This window comes from Vulpes vulpes, chromosome 13 (assembly GCF_048418805.1).
Source record: "Vulpes vulpes isolate BD-2025 chromosome 13, VulVul3, whole genome shotgun sequence".
In the NCBI taxonomy this organism is placed as follows: domain Eukaryota; kingdom Metazoa; phylum Chordata; class Mammalia; order Carnivora; family Canidae; genus Vulpes; species Vulpes vulpes.
Window position 1 is genome coordinate 96,259,625 of NC_132792.1, and position 23,359 is coordinate 96,282,983.

The window sequence follows — 23,359 nt, forward strand, 5'->3', positions numbered from 1 at the left end:
GTGCCCCTCAATAAACATTCCTATCACAAGGTAGAGGTTGCCAAACTAGATAAAAATACCAAATACAACTGTATGCTCTCTATAAGAGACTTAGAGCTAAGCACATAAACAGGGTGAAAGTAAAAGGAGGGAAAAAGATACACAGTGTAAACAGTATCCATACAAGAGTTAGAGTGACTACAGTGACTGCTATGGACTGAACTGTGTCCTCCCCAAATTCATATGTTGAACCCCAACCCTCAATGAGACTGTATTTGTAAATGGGGCCTCCAAAGAGGAAATTAAGATTAAATGAGCTCAAAAGAGTGGGGCCCTAATTCAGTAAGACTGGCATCCTTAATAGAGGAAAAGAAACCGATGCCTGCACACAGAGAAAAAGCCATGGGAGAATTGCAACAAGGCAGCTATCTGCAAACCAAAGAGAAAGGCCTCAAGAGAAACCTATCGCTCAACATCAGAGCTTAAACTATAAAATTCATAAGGAAACATAGGGATAAAGCTTCTTAGCAATGGACTTAGCAATGACTTCTTGGACATGACACAAGTGATAGAAGAAAAAATAGATAAATTCAACTACATCAAAATTAAAAACTCCTATGTATCAAAGAGCACTACTAAAGAGTATAAAGGCAATCCACAGAATGGGAGAAAATATTTGCAAATCATATACGGATAAGGGGTTAATATCCAAAATATACAAGGAACTCCTATAACTCAACACTAACAAAAATCCAAACAGCCCAATTAAAAAATGGGCAAAGGGCTTAAAATGGTATTTCTCCAAAGATAATATATGATATCCAAGCAGCACACGAAAAGATGCTCAACATCACCAGTCAAAAGAGAAACGCAAATCAAACCACAATTAATACCACCTCACACTCATTAGGATGGTCAATATTAAAAAACAAAAGAAAAGAAAAGGAAGTGCTGATGAGGATGTGGAGAAAGTGAAACTGGAACCCTTGTACATTGTTGGTATGAACATAAGATGGGGCAGCTGCTATGGAAAACAGCATGGAAATTCCTCAAAAAGTTAAAAATAGAACTACCATATCATTCAGCAATTCCACTTCTAGGTCTGCAATCAAAAGAATTGAAGAGATATTTGCACATGTTCACTGCAGCATTTTTCACAATTGCCAAGAGGTGGAAGCAATTCAAATACCCACTGGCAAATGAATGCATCAAGAAATGTGGTCTGTAACACATACAGTGGAATATTACTCAGCCTTAAATAAACCCTGTCACATTCTACAGCATGGATCAATCTTGAGGATATCAGACTAAGTTTAGTAAGGCAGTCATAAAAAGACAAATACTATGTGATTCCACTTATAAGAGGCATCTAAAGTAGTCAAACTCCTAGAAACAAAAAGTAGAACAATGGCTGCCAGGCATGAAAGGTAGGGGAAACAGGCAGTTAGTTGCTCAATGGGTATAATTTCAGTTTTGAAAGATGAAGAAATTCCAGAGATCTGTTGCACAACAAAGTAAATAGAGTTTAATCTACTGAACTATAACACTTAAAACCCATTAACATAGTACATTTTATGTTAGGGGCTTTTTTACCACAACTACATTTTTTCAAAAAGGAAAGAAATTCTGACACAAGCTGTAACATGGATGAACCCTGAGGCTAAGTGAAATAAGCCAGTCACAGAAGGACAAATATTGCATGATTCCACTTATGCGGTATCCAGCAAGGTCAAACTCAGAGACAACAAGTAGAATGGTGGCTGCCAGGGCCTGCAAATAGGAGTGGAGTTAGTGACTGATGGGTAAAGAGTTTTAGTTTGGGAAGAAGAAAAGAGTTCTGGACATGGATGGTGCTGATCGCTGCAAAATAATACACATGTACTTAATGCCACTGAACTGCAAAATGAAAAAATTAAGAAACTAATAGCTATAAACACTTCTGTCAGAAAAAAGATCTCAAATCAATAATCTAAGATTTTATCTTAAGAAACTACAGAGTAAACAGAGTGCTTTATAGCAGCCACACAGTGAATGCTTATTAGCTTGCATTGAGAATAATATAGCAGGAGCTAACCAATTTCACAGAAGTTAAAGAGCCAGAAATTTTAAAAGGGTAAATGGAGCAACTCATTGGTATTTTGATTTAAAGCAAACAAGAATGAGATAAAGGGCCCAAATGAGGAAAAAGTTGGGTATTAAGTAAAAGAGTTTATAAAGGAACAGAAGAGAATGGCCAGGATTTCACTGAAAGAGGAAAAAAAAAAAATTACACAGATAAGATCAGAGAAATGACCCTGGCTCTTTGGTCCAATGTGAAAGGAGGAAGGAGTAGGACACTGAAGGGCTGGCTGTGCAATTAGGCTATATATACTGCTGCAGAATGTGACAAGTCTGGGACTCCCCAAGGGGAATTTCTGGTCTTCTGGGGGTGCTCACCCTGAGAAAGGCAGGTGCTGTGCTCTCAAGAGCAGATGGACTGCCAAAACATATTGACAACCCTAAAGGATCTGAAGTAGGAAATAAGAAAGCATGTCTAGGTTCCAGACTTAGACTAATCTCTAAAGAGGAGAGACTCACTTTTTCTCCTGGTTGGTGAAAGTATGAACAGTGAACAATGAGAACCTAGGAATCCCAATTTTGACACAGACTTTAAATTTTAACACTAGAAAAACTTTCATTATCCCAATTTAGCCATATATATATATATATATATATACACACACACACACACACATATACATGTATAACATAATATGTAGATATACACATACATATATATGTGAGAATATACACACACACAAAATGTTAAAGGCTCTTTTGTTTTCAGATAACTCATGTCTCATCCCACAATATGCAGAGATAAAAACTGATATTTTTAAAACAGATTCCATAATTTTACTTGTTCTCAAATAAAAAAATATATATATATATAAGTGCCTTCTATCCCCAAGATTTTACAAGGCAGCTTATAAAAATAATTTGGGGCAATCACTTGCAAAAACTGATTTCATGATTTGAGCAAAAGATCCATGTGTCATCCTACCGTGCATACTGCTTGAGTTAGGTGTTTGCATCCCTGGCGATAAATGTTACGAACTGCATCAGGCCTTCAAAATAAATATTAAATTATCAAGACAAAAGGAAAAGAGATAAGTAGCAACTTTTAATCTTTCAGAATTTAGATAATGAAATTTAATAAGTATCAGGGTCATAATACTTACTGTTTCCTATACCATGAAAGGACTCCATGTTCTAACACTACCCAGAATAGTCTCCAGCCAAAAAATCTTGAACTCTAAGGGGAAAAATGGCAAAGATTTTCCAAGCTGACACATCTAGATTCAAATATCTGACTGATAAAAATTAAGTTATCAGAGTTCTATTGTAGTCTTTCATCTAGACAGTACTACTAAACATTAAAAAATGATCAAAAAAATAAGCTAAAAAATAAAATAAAATAAAATAAACAATGATCAAACATGGGGATGCCTGGGTGGCTCAGTAGGTTAAGCACCTGCCTTTGGCTCAAGTCATGATCTCAGGGTTTTGGGATCAAGTCCCGCACCAGGCTCCATGCTCAGCATGAAGTCTGCTTGTCCCTCTCCCCTCTTCCCTCCTCCCCATGCTCACTCTTGCTCACTCTCAAATAAATTAAATCGTTAAAAAAAAAAAAATCAAACATAAACTAAAGTACTAAGTGCAGTAATGAAAACGTACCGCTCACTACAGGGGGACAGGAAGAGAAGAAATGCCATACTAATAAGATCAACAATGAACACAGTTTATAGTTCTGACAATATTACTCAGGGGTATTTACAAGAAAATTTTCATTTGGGGACTTCAAAGACAAAGTATAGAATGAACTGCTGAAAAAAAGTGTTCTGATTTCATACAACATAAACATACTTGTGCATAAATAAATATAGAGGAGTGCTTGCAAATGCAAATGAAAATACATGCTCTAGTTAATTCTAGAAAACACTGAACTCCAAAATGCAAAGAAATTTTTAGAACCAGAAAGATTTTCAATGTGTGCTCTGTGACAATTCAAATACTAAATTCCTATTAAGTCCTCCTTCGTTCAACAGTCATAACAAAAACACTATGATTCTACAATTAAGAAAAAAAATATGTTCTCCCACTCTGTTCTGTAGAGGCTTGGTCACCTAAAAGTGTCAGACTATCAACACAAAAGACAGCAATTGTTACAGCAAATGGAAGCCTGATAAAGTCCAGCGCTAGAGGAAATGGTTTATGTTGTAAGATCCATGAATGATTAAGTCAGAATATTTAAATTTTTTAAATAAAAATGGAGCACCTGAGAATTCTTTCCTTTTTTTAAAAAAAAATATAATTTATTTGACAGAGACAGAGTGCTCATGCACAAGTTGCACAGAAGCAGGGAGAGGGGGAGTGGGAGTGGGAGTGGGAGAAGCCGACTCCCCGCTGAACAGGGAGCCTGATGCAGGGCTCGAGCCCAGGACCCTGGGATCATGAACTGAGCTGAAGACAACTACTTAACTGACTGAGCCACCCAGGTGACCCTCTTTCCAGTTTTATACATAAATACATCATCCCCACTTACCTTCCAGAGAGGGCCTTCATATCGTTTCAACACTTTGTAGACAACCTATTGAAAATATGTTTTCATGAAAAATGCTATCCATATATTTCAAGAATCCAAAATCTTTTTCTAAAAATGATCATGTGCAAGTAGTCCATTACTACATACCTTATTACCAATAAGAATGTGTTTCATTTCAGCACCCTGAGCAAGGTCAAGGGGTTTCTGATCTGTGTAAAACACAAGGGAAAAAAAAAATCAAGAGTTTAATTGTATATAAAATAGATACTACCATTACAGCATATAATATTCTTTCATTACTCCAAAAACCACATCTTTTTCTTCTCCACCCCACCCCAAATTACGCACCTTAAGTTGCCATCTCAACTCTTCCTGGCCCCCATTCTCGTAGCTATTAAACCAGTAAACAATATGGACCTCAGAATACTGTACAGGTTCCGTGATCCTTCAAGCCTTCCTACTTTATTTAAATCATCGTAGTAGCAAAGTACCACATATAGTAGCTTCAAACAACACAATTTTTATGTAGTTTGGGAAGTCAGAAGTCTGAAACCAATTTCCCTGGGGCCAAAATGAAGGTATATACAGGATTTCACTCCTTCTGGTGGCTCTAGGGGACACTCCATTTTCTTGCCCCTATCCAGTTTCTAGAGTCCCCTATATCACTTGATTTGCAGTCCCCCCCATTTTCAAGGTACATCACTCAAAACACTGCTTCCATCCTTAAGTTTTCTCTCCCAAGGTTCTGATCCTCCTGCCTTCTCCCTTTAAGGACAATTGTGATTACACTGGGCCCAGCTGGATAGTTCAAGACTCTCTCCCTATCTCAAGATACTTAACTAATCGCATCTTTAGGGGGCCATTATTCAGCCTACCACAGCCACTTCTAAGCTGCTTCACCAGAGAATAGGTAGCAGAGAAAGCTCACAAGCTAAAAGCGTGATGGTCCACACTGAGAACAAAAGAAAAAAGTGATAATAGAGAACAAAACCAGCAAGGCATTATGGTAACTTCTGCAACGTTATACATGCAAGCGCTCTATGTTTTGCTAAACAACAAAAACAGAATTTGTTAAAGTTACTTTTTTGAGTTCTGAAGTAGGCAGGCCACTATATGAAGCAAGCTAGCTAAAAAAAAAAAAAGAAAAAAAGAAAAAAAAAAGTCCTCTCCTAACCTGGCCATAGAAAATGGCACTTTCAAAGTAACATATCTTAAAAAAAAAAAAAAAAGTAACATATCTAAGTGGAGCTCTGTTTATGCAGTAAGGCAATATATTCTATCAAATAACATTTTTTTTTAATTTAAATTCAAGTTAGGGGATGCCTGGGTGGCTCAGTGGTTTAGCACCTGCCTTCTTCTGCCCAGGGCGTGATCCTGGAGTCCTGGGATCCAGTCCCATATCAAGCTCCCGGCATGGCATGGAGCCTGCTTCTCCCACTGCCTGCCTGCCCCTCCCCCCCCCCTATATATAATATCTGTCTCATGAATAAATACTTAAATTCTTAAATAAATAAATAAATAAATAAATAAATAAATAAATTCAAGTTAGTTAACATATAGTGTAGTACTGGTTTTAAGAGTAGAATTCAGGGATCCCTGGGTGGCACAGCGGTTTGGCGCCTCCCTTTGGCCCAGGGCGCGATCCTGCAGACCCAGGATCGAATCCCACATCGGGCTCCCGGTGCGTGGAGCCTGCTTTTCCCTCCGCCTGTGTCTCTGCCTCTCTCTCTCTCTCTGTGACTATCATAAATAAATAATAAAAAAATAATAATAATAAGAGTAGAATTCAGTGATTCATCACTTACATGTAACACACAGTAATCATCACAAGTGCCCTCCTCAATGCCCATCATCCATCTAGCCCATCACCCACCCACCCACCCCCCCCCTCCCCTCCAGCAACCCTCAGTTTGTTCTCTATAGTTAAGAGTCTCTTCCGGTTTGCCTCCCTATTTTTCTCTTATTTTTCCTTCCCTTCCCCTAAGATCATCTGTTTTTGTTTTTGTTTTTTTCTTAAATACCACATATGAATGAAATCATATTTTTCTTTCTCTGAATAACTTCATTTAATATAATACACTCTAGTTCCATCCATGATGTTACAAATGGCAAGATTTCATTCTTTTTTGATGTCTGATCAAAGAACCTTTTTATAAATACCAAACAACTAATATATGATGTTAGGCAGTTTTTGTATGAATTTCTCCTAATGAGGGTTTATTAGCAATTAATATTTTAGGCACTGGAAATGCAGCAGTGAACATGACAAAAAAGGAGGAGGGAGGGAAAGCACAGAAAAAAGGAAAAAAGACAGTACATTAATAAAAAGTACATAGCAGAGGGGCACTTGTGTGGCTCAGTTGGTTAGGCATCCAGCTCTTGATTTCGGCTCAGGTCACAATCTGAGGGTCCTAGGATCAAGCTCCATGCCAAGGTCTGTGCTCAGCAGGGAGTCTGAAATTCTTTCTCTAAAATAAATAAACCTGGGATCCCTGGGTGGCTCAGCACTTTAGCGCCTGCCTTCAACCCAGCGGGTGTGATCCTGGGTTCCCAAGATGGTGTCCCACATCAGGCTCCCTGCATGGGGCCTGCTTCTCCCTCTGCCTGTGTCTCTGCGCCTCTCTCTCTCTCTCTCTCTCATAAATAAAATCTTTAAAAATAAAAAATAAAATATATCTCTAAAAAAACATTACAGGGTAGATAATAAACCATGCTATGCTGATACTTAAGTGAGTGATAAGATAGAGAAGGATTAGGATATCACTTTAGACTGGAGACTGGGCAACTGATCAAGGTAGGCCTTTCTGAGGAAAAGGTGTTTAAATTGAAAGGAAGGATCTGGCCTTGAGAAAATATAGGGGAAGGGCATTCTAGCAGATGGAACAGCATTTAAGGCAGAAACAATTTAGTGGGCAAGAGAGACTGAAAAAAGGTAGAAAGAAGCCATATGAGGTCAGGGCTTTGTAGGTCAGATCTTTGAGTCAGAGTCAGTACAGGGATTTAGGTTATTTTAAATATGATAAAAAGCCACTGAACGGGGTTTTAAGAAAAAGAGTAACATGACCGGACTGATTTTTTTTTAACACTTTGACAGTTTTAAACATATTTAGATAATAGGGGAAATGTGAACTTTGACTATTTGGTGATTTTGTAAAATTGTTACTAAGAAGATAATGTTATTGTGGCTGTTTTTTTAACGGCTTTGTTGAGGTATTTTTTACATACCATATAATTCACCCATTTAAAATATACAAATCAGGGGAACCCTGGATGGCGCAGCGGTTTGGCGCCTGCCTTTGGCCCAGGGCACGATCCTGGAGACCCGGGATCGAGTCCCACATCGGGCTCCTGGTGCATGGAGCCTGCTTCTCCCTCTGCCTATGTCTCTGCCTGCCTCTCTCTCGCTCTCTGTGTGACTATCATAAATAAATTTTTAAAAATTTTTAAAAAATAATAAAAAAATAAAATATACAAATCAATGGTTTTCTGTATATTCAGAGCTGTGCAACCATCATGTAGTTATATTTTTTAAAAAGCCCTTTTATAGGGCAGCCCCGGTGGCGCAGCGGTTTAGCGCCGCCTGCAGCCCAGGGTGTGATCTGGAGACCCTGGATCGAGTCCCATGTCGGGCTCTTTGCATGGAGCCTGCTTCTCCCTCTGCCTGTGTCTCTGCCTCTCTCTCTCTCTCTCTCTCTCTTTGCATCTCTATGAATAAATAAAATAAAATCTTTTTTAAAAAAAGCCCTTTTATAAATATGCTAAAATATACTTTTTAAAGATTTTAAGTAATCTTTACACCCAGCATAGAGCTTGAACTCAAAACCTGAGGATCAAGAGTTACATGCTCTACTGACTGTGCCAGCCAGGTGCCCTAATACTGAAATATTTATACACAAAGTTACAATAACTGGAGAGTAGCTAGTATTGAGAATGTCTGAAAGAGAGTGATGAGGATATTAATTACACTATTCTATTTTTTAAGTTTTGATAACTTCCATAAATAAAGTTTTTTGTTTTTTTTTTAAAAAGATCCCTGTGGCTACAGTGTGGAAAATGCCTTATAAATGTTGTAAGAGAAAAGCAGGGAGAATAGTTAACAAAGCAGTATCAATAGTTCAGGTGAAAGAGAATAGTGGTTTGGACTAGAGAATTAGTCGTATATAAAATGAAGAGAGTGGAAAATATGGAGATAAGTTCATGGGTTTCAGATTTTAGAGGTAGATTTATAGGACTTCTAATAGGTAAAAATGTGAACTGGTTATATATTACTTTAGTGGGGAAAAAACTTTTTAAAGTGTTAACTGGGAAATTAATAGCCACTTTAAGTTTTCTAGCTAGCATATAGAAAGAGGTATTATAAAAACACCTGCCAACTGTTATTTTTATTCTATATACAGAGCACTTTTGAGAAATTATTCCTTTAGGTGAAGAGGAGGATGACAATGATTTCTTTCACAAAATTCTGCCCTAACACCAAAAATAAATTCTGAACTCCGGCCAACTTAGCTGAAATCCCAGGACTGAGCCTTCATTTCTAGATTCAATGCCTAAAGTGCCTGACACACAGTAAGAATTAAATGCTTTTTGAACTGAATGAAATAGCTCCTTACCCAGATAAGCACCATAACCAGCCAGTCATTTCAAAATTGCACATCATCTATTATCAATCACAACAAAATAAAACCAGGAATGATCCAATATTTAAATTTTTCTATGATATAAATCTGTCCTTTAGTGAGAACACTAAATAAAAATGTCAATATTCCGCAAAGGAACTTATACAGAATGTGATTTCAATAATATACCAACAGTATTTTTACTAAGAACCTAAAAATATTATTTAAATGCCATCTGGGAGAATAAACAGATAAGAATATCAAAGACAAAAAAAAAAAGAATATCAAAAACAATCCTCAAAAAAGAGAAACCTTATCAGATATCAACACATTACAAAAACAATAATTAAAAAGTGAGATACTTGCAAGAGACAGATGAAGCAATGAAAGAAAACAGAACAGAAATTCTTAAAATGTAGGAGAAAGTCAAAAAAACAATGGAAAAGGAAAGACTACTTGATTCAAGGTATAAAGTGATTAGCAATCCAATAGTCTCACATCCTAACACTGCCCCATACAGCCCTTGCCGACTTAAAACCCTGCAACCACACCCACAAACAAGGCTGGGTCTCCAGCTAACACTCCTGACTTTACTCCTCTTCCCCACTTGCCTTGCTCTAGGCATCCTAACAGCTTTCTTCTTCAAATATGCCACTGCTCTCCCACCCCAGAGTTTTTATACTTGCTTGCCCTTGGTTTTCAATGTTCTTCTGCCAGAAAGCCTCAGGCCTCACTCCTTAACTCAGCTCTGTGCTCAAAGAAGCCTTCTCTCACACCTTTTCCAACAGCCCCCTCCCCCACACCATCACTCTCTATCCCCTTCATTCGGTTTTATTTTTCTGCACCTCACCACCTGACATTGCATATGTGTTTACATTTTTCTATCTCCTCCCACTAGGACATAAGCTGAGAGTGTGGGGACTCTCGGGTTTTGTTCACTCTTGGATTTCCAACACCTACAATAGTTCTTGGCACACAGCAGAGGCTCAGCATTTGCTTAATGAATGAAAGTGGGATCCCTGGGTGGCGCAGCGGTTTAGCGCCTGCCTTTGGCCCAGGGCGCGATCCTGGAGACCCGGGATCGAATCCCACGTCGGGCTCCCGGTGCATGGAGCCTGCTTCTCCCTCTGCCTGTGTCTCTGCCTCTCTCTTGCTCTCTCTGTGACCATCATAAATAAATAAAAATTAAAAAAAAAAATGAATGAAAGTAATTATAGATAAGCTGGGAGAAAACAATCAAATATTTACCAAATCTCTACTTAAGTCTATAAGTGCCCAAAGAAATCAAAGAAGAGGATCAACAAATTAGGATGAAAATACAATGTTGAATGAAAGGGAAAAAAAAGACTGGGAAAACTTAGTGGTAGAAAAACAGATAATTGTACATATCATTCATACGTACAACAGTTTGGGGTGATAAACATATCCACATGACATACTATTCAGAAGGTGAGCCATGAAGGCTATGCTTCTGGAGACAATATGGAAAAACTGTTGATATTTGAATATGTCAACTCTATTTACAAGCCATAACACAAAAAGAGTAGACACTTTCTGAGGCATTTGCCAGCCCTCACTCTTTCACACATTGTCTGAGGCCTTAGCAGCTATGTTTGCACCATAAGGCCCTGCCCCCAGAGCTCCAGCTGAATGTAGCAGAGGCAGGCGCCTAAGACAGTGGGTGCCACAGGATTATCTCCCACTGAAATTTACAATTGAGGTTAGGAGATCCTGGTTTACTAACTGCAGTTCAGGGCAGCCATCTTCCAGTGCATACACTGGAAAACTGATCTGCTAAAAGAAATGAGAGACCAAGAAGTCAGAGAAAGATACACATACAATGAGTGGCAGCCTTCTTGATTCCTAACAGCTTCTGGTTCCTGATTCCATGCCTTCTGATGCCTGCTTTGTAATATCATCAGATACCTCTGTATTTTGATATTAATAATATATGATCTTCTTTTGCCTATTCTCCTAAGTTGGTATTTATTATTTTAAATTAAAAAAATTTTTTTTTAAGTAGGCTTCAAACCCAGTGCAGACCCCACTGTGGGACTTGAACCCACGATCCGGAGATCGGATGGATATGAGCTGACATCAAGAGTCAGATGCCCAACTGGCTAGGCTGCCTAGGCACCCCTATTATTTTAAACTTTTAAAAAGTTTGATCTACCAAAGAATAATTAACAACTAAAAGCTAAATCTTTATGGATATTTGGGTCATAGGTGATTCCACTTTGTTGGTGCCTTCATTTCCCTCATTTTGAGCATAAGCATTAGTTTTGCAATTTTTAAAAAACTGTTCTAAAATAGGTATGAAAATGAAAAAGTTGTACAATATGCCAAAGAAACAAAGATTTAAATAATATTTTAAATCAATTTTTAAAACTTTCTATAATGCAGACAATATGACTTTAAAAGAAAACTTTCTCAGAAGGTATCATCTTGATTTTTATCAAGAACACTTTAATAGGGTGCCTGGGGGACTCAGTTGGTTAAGCATCTGTCATTGGCTCAGGTCATGATCCTGGGGTCCCCGCAATGAGTGCCCTGCTCAGTAGGGAGTCTGCTTCTCCCTCTGCCCTGCACCCCCCTGCTCATGCATGTGCTCTCTCAAGTAATAAAGTCTTTAAAAAATGAAGTAAAAAACTTTAACGAGAATGTTTAACTTTGATTACTAATATGAACCATAGGGTAAAAGCATATTTAAACACCAATAATCAAATTTTTGATGTTTACAGGGATATTACTTCAGTTTAGACTGATATTTGCATGGGACTATTATAATTCTTGTTACATTGGAATGCTTTTTGAATCTTCATTTTTTAAAAAAATTTTATTTATTTATTCATGAGAGACACAGAGAGAGAGGTAGAGACATAGGCAGAGGGAGAAGCAGGCTCTCTGCAAGGGAGCCCCATGCGGAACTTGATCCCAGGACCCTGGGAACACGACCCAAACCAAAGGCAGAAGCTCAACCACTGAGCGACCCAGGTGTCCCTTGAATCTAAATTTTGAAGGAAGAACATTACAAACCACCACATAGAAAAACTATCCAAGTCTTTGGGAAATTGGTGAAGACACTAGGAATCATACTGTTAACATTAATTTTCAGTTTCTGACTCTTCTAGCATTTCTAGGATTCCTTTGCTTAATTCCCAAGAAAATAACTTTAGTTCTTAATAATTAGTGGATAAAATTTAAATTATGTAACACAGGTGTTCCCATTGCTCTGTAGTTCATAGAGCCCTGCTAGGGAAATCCTCTCCAGGTATCTGTACCCACCCTTTCCATTACTTTTACAAGTTTACCCTTCAGAAAAAGTCTGGAAAGATCACAAATACATGAAGGTTAAACAACATGCTACTAAATAATGAATGGATCCATCAGGAAATCAAAGAAGAAATTTTAAAAATACATGGAAACATACAAAATGAAAACACAACAGTCCAAAACCTTTGGGATGCAGCAAAAGTGGTCCTAAGAGGGATTTATATAGCAATACATGTCTACCTCAAAAAATAATAAAAATAAAAATAATAAACAATCTAGCCTTACACCTAAAGAAGCTGGAAAAAGAACAAAGCCTAAAGCCAGCAAAAGTAAGAAAATAATAAGAATTAGAGCATAAATAAATGATACAGAAATTTTAAAAACAATATAACAAATCAGTGAAATGAGGCTGGCTCTTTGGAAAAATAAGATAAACCTCTAGCCAGACTTATCACAAAGAAAGAGAAAGGAACCAAATAAAATCACAAATGAGAAGAGAAATAACAACCACCACCAAAGAAATTATGAGATTATGGAAAACTATATGCCAACAAACTGGACAATGTACAAGACATGGATAAATTCCTAGAAACATATAAATTACCAAAAGTGAAACAGTAAGAAAAAGAAAACTTGAACAGACTGATAAGCAGCAAAGAAATTGAATCAGTAATCAAAAATCTCCCAACAAACAGAAGTCCAGGACCAGAGAGCTTCACAAGGGAATTCTACAAAACATTTAAAGAGTTATTATCTACTCTTGTCAAACTATTCCAAAAAATAGAAATGGAAGGAAAATTTCCAAATTCATTCTACGAGGCCAATGTTACCCTGATACCACAACCAGATAAAGACACCACTAAAGAAAGACAACCTAGAGGCTAATATCCCCGATGAACATAGATATAAAAATGCTCAATAAAATACTAGCAAACTGAATCTTATATTTTAAGAAAATCATTCACTATGAGCAAGTGGAATTTACTCCTGGATTACAAGAGTAGCTCAATATTTGCAAATCAGTCAACATAATCTATCACATTAATACAAGAAAGGAGAATAACCATGTGATCATTTCAGTAGATGTAGAAAGAGCATTTGACAAGGTAAAACATCCACCCATGAGAAAAAAACCTCAACAAAGTAGGTTTAGAGGCAACATGACTCAACATAAGACCATATATGAAAAACTCACAGCTAATATCATCCTAAATAGGGAAAAATTGAGAGCTTTTCATGATGGTCAGGAGCAAAATAGGGATGTTCATTCTCACAACTTTTACTTACATAGTCCTAGAAGTCCTGGCCGCAGCACTCAGACAACAAAAACAAAAGGTATCCAAATTGGCAAGGAAGAAGTCAAACTTTCACTATTTACAGATGAAATGATACTAAATATGTAACACCCTAAAGACTCTAACAAAAAACTGCCAGAATTGATAAATTCAATAAGGCTGCAGGATATAAAAATCGACATACAGAAATTTGTTATATTTCTATACACCCATAATGAAGCAGCAGGAAGAGAAATTAAGGATTCACTCTCATTTACAATTGCACCAAAAGCAGTAAGATATCTAGGAATAAACCTAACCAAAGAAGTAAAAGACCTGTACTCTGAAAACTATACAACACTGATGAAAGAAACTGAAGATGACACAAAAAAATGCATAGATATTTGTGTTCATGGATTGAAGAATATTGCTAAAATGTCTGTACTATCCAAAGCAATCTACACATTTAATGCAATCTCTGTCAAAATACCAATAGCATTTTTCACAGAGCTAGAACAAATAATCCGAAGATTTGTATGGAACCACAAAAGATCCTGAATAGGCAAAGCAACACTGAAAAAGAAAAAACTGGAGGCATCACAATTCTGGACTTCAAGTTACAATGATGGAGTAATCAAAACAGTATGGTACTGACACAAAAACAGTCACATAGATCAAGAGAACAGAATAGAAAACCCAGAAATGAACTCACAATTATAGAGTCAATTAATTTCAACAAACCAGGAAAGGCTATACAATGGGAAAAAGAATGTCTCTCCAACAAATGGTATTGGAAAAACCGGACAGAAACATGCAAAAGAATGAAACTGGACCACTTTCTACAACATACACAAAAATAAACTCAAAGTGAATTAAAGACTTCTGAAACTATAAAAATTCTAGAAGAGAGCACAGGCAGTTAAGTTCTCTGACATCAGTCACAGTAACTTCTTTCTAGGTAATGTCCTGAGGCAAGGAAAAACAAAAGCAAAAATAAACTAATGGGACTATATCAAAATAAAAAGCTTCTGCACAGCAAAGGAAATAGTAAAACTAAAAGGCAACCTACAGAATGGAAGTATTTGCAAATGTCATATCTGATAAAGAGTTAGTGTCCAAAATATACACAGAACTTATAAAACTCAACATCCAAAAGATGATAATCCAATGCAAAAATGGTAGAAGATGTGACCAGACATTTCTCCAAAAGAGAAATGGCCAATAGGCACATGACAAGATGTTCAACATCACTAATCAGGAAAACGCAAATCAAAACTACAATGATACATCACCTTACATCTATCAGAATGGCTAAAACAACAGAAAAAAACAACAGGTGTTGGCAAGGATGTGGAGAAAGAGGAACCTTCCTACAATGTTGGTGGGAATGAAAACTAGTGCAGCCACTCTGGAAAACAGTATGGATGTTGCACAAAAAGTTAAAAATAGGGGATCCCTGGGTGGCTCAGCGGTTCAGCACCTGCCTTTGGCCCAGGGCATGATCCTGGAGTCCCGGGATCGAATATCACTTCGGGATCCTAGTTTGGAGCCTGCTTCTCCTTCTGCCTGTGTCTCTACCTCTGCCTCTCTGCCTCTCCCTCTCCCTATGTCTATCATGAATAAATAAAATCTTAAAAAAAAAGTTAAAAATAGAATTATGCTATCAACCAGCAATTGCACTAGTAGGTATTTACTCAAAAAAAAAATACTAATTCAAAGGGATACATGCACCTCAATGTTTAGAGCAGCATTATCTACAACAGCCGAACTGTGGAAACAGCCCACGTATCCACTGATGAATGGATAAAGCAGATGTGGGATATACAAATACATACACACAATGGAATATTACTCAGCCATAAAAAATGAAAGCTTGGCATTTGCAAGGACATACATTAAGTGAAGTTAAGTCAGGAAAAGACATATACCATATAACTTCATTCATATAGGGAATTTAAGCAGTAAATTAAACATGCAAAGGCAGAAAAAAAGAAGTAAACCAAGAAACAGACTCTTAACTATAGAGAACTGATGGTTATCAGAAGGGAGGTGGGGATTAAGGAATGCACCTGTGATGAACACCAGGTGTTCTCTGGAAGTGTTGCATCACTATACTATACACCTGAAACTAATTGTACACTATATGTTAAGTGGAATAAGGGGCACCTAAGTGACTCAGTGGTTGAGCATCTGTCTTTGGCTCAGGTGGTGACTCCAGGGTCCTGGGATAGAGTCCCACATCATGCTCCTTGCGGGGAGACTGCGTCTCCTTCTGTCTATGTCTCTGCCTCCCTCTCTCTGTTTCTCATGAATAAATAAAATCTTTCTAAAAAACTAAAAAATAAAAACTTAAAAGTTTACCCTTCAATGTAAAATCATTCTGTAAAATGACTATTGATTTTTAAAAGGTAATCAATTTTTTCCAGTTTTATTATTTTGTTTTTCATGATTCTTAAACCTTAAATGCACATCTTTAAATCTTAAAGGCATATCTTTCTACTTTCATTATAGGGAAATGTAGCCATAAAGTGCTTTTAAATGTTAAATATGATTTTAATGTATTATTTGTAAGAGTATGTTGTATCTATCATTCCTGCTACTTTCTTTATTCAACAGTTTTCCTTTAGCCACAACAATATATACGTAGCTCCCATCTTATTTTAGTACTGCTGTATCAAATCAAACCAGTTTACTTAAGTACTCAGACTTATCTCCACGTTTTTACTATTTTAAGGAGCTGAAATAAACAACATAGTACATACCCACTGGTGTTTATATGAATGTTTTTTTCATGTGAATGTGTTTTATTTTAGGTTTATACTTCTATGTGAAGTCTTTAGTCATATGCTTTTCTGCCATCCATAGATTTTTCAAGGAGTGTCTGAACCTTTTTGAAATTGAATTCTCTTACCACTGAGTTTTAATGGTTCTGTATATATTCCAGATACCTTTTCCCCATTTTGTGCCTCCTTTATCAAAGACTGACCACAGAAGTATGGGTTTATTTCTGGGCTCTCTATGCTGTTCCACTGATACCTGTGTCTATTTTTGTGCCATTATCATACTGCTTTGATCGCTAGAACTTTGTGGTAGATCTTGAAATCTGGAATTGTGATACCTAAAATTTTTTTCTTCTTTCTCCAGATTGCTTTGGCTTTTTTAGGGTCTTTCGTGATTTCATACAAATTTTAGAATTATTTGTTCTATTTTAGAAGGGGCACAGGGGAGGGGCAGGAGGAGAGGGAATCTTATACAGGCTCCATGCCCCGTGCAGAGACCGCATACAGAGATCGATGCAGGGCTTGATCTCACAACCCTGAGACCATGATCTGAACTGAAGTCAAGAGACAGACGCAGGGTGCTTAGGTGGGTTGGTTGTTTAAGTGTCTTACTCTTGGTTTCAGCTCCTGTCAAAATCTCAGGGTCAAAAAAAAAAAAAAAAAAAAAAAAATCTCAGGGTCATATGATCTGACCCTGCATCAGTCTTCCCCTCTGCCCCTCCCCCCACTCACACATGCTCTTGCTCTCTAATAAGTAAAAAGAGACAGAAGTTTAACTGACTGAGCCACCCAGGTGACCCAAAATGTTGATGTTGTTATTTTGATAGAGATTGCATTAAATCTGTAGATTGCTTTGGGTAGTATATATATTTTGATATTAGTTCTAATCTAAGAGTATGGAATATCTTTCCATTTGTGCCATCTTTAGCTCTTTCTCATTGGTGTTTTAGTTTTTGAAGTAACCTCCTTGGTTAAGTTTATTCCCAGGAATTTTATAATTTTTGGTGCAATTATAAATGGAACTGTTTTCTTAATTTCTCTGCTTCTTCATTATTAGTGTATAGAAATGTAATAGATTTATGTATATTAATTTTGTATCCTGCACCTTTACTGAATCATTTATCCGTGTCAGTAGTTTTCTGGTAAATTCTTTAGAGTTAGTATGTATAGTATGTCATCTGCAAATAGTGAAAATTTGACTTCTTCCTTATCAATTTGGATGCGTTTTCTTTTTCTTGGCTGCAGTAGACTAGGTTTAAACTAGCTGGAATTTAGTATCCAATAGATGATGGGAATCTAAAATCACCTATTACTATGTAGACAGCTAACTGCCCCAGCATTATTTACTTAGTTCTTTCCTCATCCACTCTTCATGCTACCTTTGTCTTCTACCAAGCTCCCACATATACATGTTTAATTTCCAAACCATCTGTTCATCTTCATCTACCCTAATATCAAGATCTAAGTGATATCCATTCCATTACTAACTCTGTATGCTGACAGTTCCCAAATTTTGAGAGAGCTCTCTCTCCTAAGCACAAACTTCTACTTCTGATGTCTTACTTAGATTGTAGAGTAGTATTTCAAATTTTAAAGAGCTTAAAAACCAAACTTCTAATTCCAGCCATTGTTAGTCTACCCTACTCTCCACTCTTACCTTCTCAGTAACTGGAAATTCCATTTTTCCAGGTCCTCAACTAGAAGACTGTAAAGTCACCCTTGATTCCTGTCTTTCTCATATCTCACATACCCAAGCCATCAGAAAATCCTGACCACTCTGCCTTCAAAATACACATATTATAATTAATATATATATTATATATATATATTTATTATCCAACCACTTACAAACATTTGTATGGCAGCTATCTTGATCCAAGCCAATATCCTCTCTGACCTGATTATTCCAATAGCCTAACTGCTTCCCTTTTTCCTCCTTGTCTCCCTAGGATCTATTCTGAAAACAATCAATGATCATTTTTTAGAATCTAAGTCTGATCACATCATTGCTGCATTCTAAACCCTGCCACATCTTCCCATCTCACAAAGAGTAGGAGCCACAATTCTTAACCCTCAAAGCCTTTCATCTTCCAGTTCCCACTGCCTCTCTAACCTCCTCCTCTGACCACTCTCCTCCTCGCTACTCTGGACATACTAGTCTCCTTGCTTTTCATGACACACATCACATATACTCCTCATGTCCACTGCCTATGGCCATCCTCAATGCCCAGATATTGACACTGCTTGTTCCCCTCACTTCAAGTCTTACTGTTCTCACAGAGCTTTTCCTGCCACCTTTCACAAAGTAGCAACCCTCTATAAACCCAATACACTTTTTAAAAAAGATTTTATTTATTCATGAGAGACAGAGAGAGGCAGAGAGAGAAGCGGGCTCCTTGCAGGGAGCCCAACATGGGACTGGATCCCTGGACCCAGGATCATGCCAGATGCTCAACCTGTGAGCCATCCAGACGCCTCACACCCAACACACTTCTAATTCCTGCCCCCCTCCATTCTCTGCCTTTTTCCCCTCTCCTAGCACAAATCTCATCTGATATAATTTTTGCTTTTAATTGGCCCTTTCCTATTAGAATGTAAGCTCCCAGAAAGCAGGAATTTGCTTTTCTCCCCCCACTGCTCTAGATCCCTAGTCCCTAGAATAGTATCTAGCACATAAACAATACATATTTGTTAAATAAAGGAATGTGTTACTTCTCATAGGTTCAAAATTAGTCTTTTTATCCAGCAGGACAAACCCCTCTGCTTCTCTTCCATTTTAAAATTCATTGCCCTGGACTCTTCTATATAAATGAAAGGTAGGTAGTCAAGTCCTATGAAAACCCTTTGAGGATTCTGCGTGGGATTGCTCTGAATTAATTTGGAGAGAACTGTTAGCTTTTTAATGCTGAGTTTTTCCCACCAAGAACATGGTAGGTCTCTCCATTTTTAGGTCTTCTTTTATGTCCTTCAATTGGAACATGTTCCTTTTTCTGCTGTTACCAAAGCATTGCATTTTTTAAAGTTACATTTTCTTACTGTCACAATTAAATCATCAAGCTCTTTTTCTATTACATTAGTCCTCTAACAACATGCTGAAATCGCTCTGCCTAAAAAATCTTCCTCTTGGCCATGAAACCATTCCTTCTGTTCGTAAATACTGTTCGTAGTGCTGCCTTAGCTTCCTCACTGCCTACTCAATCCTTACCTCTAACCTAGCTGTTGCTCAACTACCCAGTGGACACTACCCTTTCAGAAAGGACCTTTGGGCACTGAGTCACTCAATTCCACAGCCTTGTCTAAATGTTTATCTTTTTCAGTCTGAATACCCAAGACACCTGTAGTAACTAAGTTGCACATGACAACAAATACACCCTTCCCTTAACTCCACATTCTATCTCTTCCTTTGACTTCCACAGAACTGGTATTTCCCTCACATCTCCTGAGTGCTTTCCCTTCTCTATTGCCTGGTTTCTCTTCTTTTATTACAGGAAGAACCTATATTTATCCTACAGATACAGGGAAAGCCTCTCTGGGGAAGACAATTTGAGCTAACTCTTAAAGTGAGACTAGAGTTTATCAAATATACAAGCAGGAAAAATGCATTTCTGGCAGGGAGAAGAGCACACACATGGTAAGGAAAACATGGTTAACCATAGACTCAAATAGTTTGGTATGTCTAGAACTGTTATGTCCAATATAGTGGACACTAACCACATATAGTTATGCAGTGGTTTGAGATATGGCTAGCTCAAACTAAGATGTGCTGTTAAGTGTAAAATAACACACCAGATTTCAAAGACTTAGTATTAAAAAGGGGATGTAAAAATCTATTTTTCACTGATTACATGTTCACATGGTTTTTTGGATATACTGTTTTAAATAAAGCACATTAAAACTAATTTCATCATTTTTTACTTTTTAAATGTGGTTACTAGAAAACTTAAGATTATGTATGTGGCTCTTGTTATATACCTACTGGATAATGCCAGTCTATAGTATAAGGGCCAAAGGAAGAGAGGGGAGCAGAGAATTCAATTTTCTTTTTTCCTTTCTACTCCTATTGAGGTCAATAAAAGTTCAGGCCCTAACTACCTCTCACCTAAGACCAGGTCAATATGGTCCTTATTTTTTAAAAACTTAAAAAAAAAAAAAGTATTTTATCTCTCCACTACTCCTCTATTTCCTTATCATGGTCCCCTGAACTTCCAAATTAAGAGGTAAAATGATCTGGCATATAATAAGGCTTTCCACCATGCAAGCCTAATCTGCATGCATAGGATTACCAAGTAGTTCTCCTCTTCATGTGTGTGGATGTGCTAAACTGAGGATGTCATCTAAACGTTAACTTGAATTTTTTACCTTAATGACTTTGTTATAATCTTCACTCTGCTTTGAATACCCTTTCCAAAATTTAATGATTTTTTTAAAGATTTTATTTATTTATTCATGAGAAACACAGAGAGTGTGGCAGAGACATAGGCAGAGGGAGAAGCAGGCTCCCTGCAGGGAGCCCAATGCAGAATTCGATCCTAGGAACCTAGGATGCCCTGAGCCAAAGGCAAACACTCAACCACTAAGCCACATAGGTATCCATTTATATTTGAAAAGAAAAAAATATATATGAATAGGGCCTTTTGTTAGAGATACAAGTATTTAGAGAGGATTTTTTTTTAATCCTACAAGGACTTCAGTCCATATTAAGTATCTATTCCTTCATGAAGCCATTTCTAATTACTCAAATCTTTAACAAACATGCAACATGTAGAAGGTGTCACATGCTATACATTACTCTAGGTCGCAGCTAAACCAGACAGTGAAGTATTAGCCCTGCCTTTAGGAATCCAGTCTCATGGGATGCGTTAACATATGCCAACAATTACCATGGAGTATAATTTTGACAATCATGGAGGTGAAAAGAGGGTTGTGGTGGACCACTGCCAAGTCAGGTCCTAATGATGCTAGGCAGAGGGAGGCATCCTAAAAAAATGGTAATGGCACTAATGCAATGTTCTCCCTCTGAATACCCAAGACACCTGTAGTAGCTTCTCTTGTGGTTATCTGATCCCATCTCTGATACTGTCATGCATGTAGAGTTGAAACTCATTACTTATACATTCCATACTTGCAGATGTGCCTATTTCTAAAATTTGTAACCCTAAAATCAACTTACTACAATTTCTTGGTCATTCACAGGCAAGTCCAAAGTGGTAAAGAACAAGGTTACACTCTGCCTTCTTGTTTCAGTTCTCACACAGTAAACAACTTTCCCCATCACAGTCTACCTAATGCCGCGTTTTCAATATTTTTGCTTTTTGTTTTGCTGTTGAAACTGGCCACCAAATATGGCATTGAATTGTTATCTAGTGTTCCTAATTATAAGAGGGCTGCGATGTGCTTTATGGACAATATATTGTATCAGACTAACTCTGCCCAGGCATGAGTGATAGTGCTGTTGGCAAAAGCTCCCACGTTCATGAATTAACAATACATGTTAAATAAGATGTTATTAATAGTAATACATACAAAACAAGGTTATGTACTAATCAATATAAAAATGTTGTGACCAGAGCCTCTCAGGAACCTAACTCTGTATTTTCCTTAGGAGGAATGGCTCAGTATTCGTTAATTCTCTGTTCACAACAATTGGCAGAACATAACTACCTTAAATAATGAGAATCAACTGTATTTTTTTTCTCTCAAGGGTGGAACTCTATCTTAATCTACTGCCTTCTATGGAGTAGGTATTACTAAAGAGTTAACTCAAACTAGGAAGGAAATTAGTTTATTTTTGTGTGTGTGTGTGAATGCCTCGACTTCAAAATTAAGTAAGGGCCATAGAGTTTAACAAAGGCTGGATACTAAAACAAAGCAATTTTATATGGCACTGACTTATTTTTATAGCTTCAAAATGACCAACAAAGGCTTTTACTGACATGCTTACCATTTTTGTTCTTCAGATTTGGGTCAGCTCCACTTTTTAGAAGTTTTAAGGCACACTGCTTATGAGCACGGTAAGCTGCACAATGCAAGGGTGTATTTCCTAACTGATCCGAACAATTAACATCAGGAGGATTAGGCCTGTTGAGCTAACAAATGAAGAAAAAAAAAGCAATGCAGAATTACATGTCAAATATAGACTTTCTCCTATAAAGCACATTAAGGTGTTACTGAATGATCTGGTGGACGCTCCAACTACAGACCTGATGAAGACCATAGCTCTAGGAAGTCAAGAGCTTCTTGCCCACTAAACCAGTGAGTCCACATCTCTCTCCACGTTTGTCCTCAAGTTGCCAGGAGATCTCAGGTCCCACATTCCCCTGACAACAGACACCACACACTACACCAAAGCCACCCCACCCACCCTTGCACACTGAGATTTCACTTAGATGTGCTCGCTTCTACCAGTCTTGTGACTCACACTTGGGACAGAAGTACAAAGCAGCCTACCATAGACAGTCATTCAGAAGAGTTAAAACCATAAACGTTAAGTGCGTTAAATGTTAAAGTTCTATAGAATTTGTTGTTCCCAACTGACTGCTTCAAGAACTTCTTTATATAGTCTCCATTTCACAAAGCTTAAAAAATGTTTTAGGCACTTTACTTGGAAACCAAAGAGGCCTTTTCAAATGAGCTGAAATAACTTTAAAGCAAATGGCAATGCTTCAGTCTTGAATTTAGAACAAATTTGGTTTCATGTTTAATGAGACTAAGTGGAAAATGGAAACTGGAAAGTAGGTCTTCAAAAGGAAAAAAAGAAATGGGTAAAGTTTTCAGTCTATTCTAACATGATATAAAATTCCCAAATATTGTCTCTTCTGTGTATGTTACTTTCTAAAAGTATAGCTTAACTTT

The 23,359-nt window shown here is 37.3% G+C and overlaps 1 protein-coding gene across 10 annotated transcripts in view; it reads right to left on the minus strand.

Moving 5' to 3' along the window:
• The window catches only part of OSBPL1A (oxysterol binding protein like 1A), a 243,936-nt gene that overhangs the window by 141,723 nt on the left and 78,854 nt on the right, over nucleotides 1–23,359 (minus strand). For all 10 annotated transcript variants that reach the window (XM_072735104.1, XM_026006517.2, XM_072735109.1 and 7 more), the window contains 5 exons: nucleotides 22,449–22,593; nucleotides 4,712–4,773; nucleotides 4,565–4,609; nucleotides 3,201–3,274; nucleotides 3,023–3,086 (listed from right to left, as the gene is read on the minus strand). In XM_072735104.1, the coding sequence (XP_072591205.1) occupies nucleotides 3,023–3,086; nucleotides 3,201–3,274; nucleotides 4,565–4,609; nucleotides 4,712–4,773; nucleotides 22,449–22,593 (390 nt within the window). The remainder of the gene's footprint in view (nucleotides 1–3,022; nucleotides 3,087–3,200; nucleotides 3,275–4,564; nucleotides 4,610–4,711; nucleotides 4,774–22,448; nucleotides 22,594–23,359) is intronic.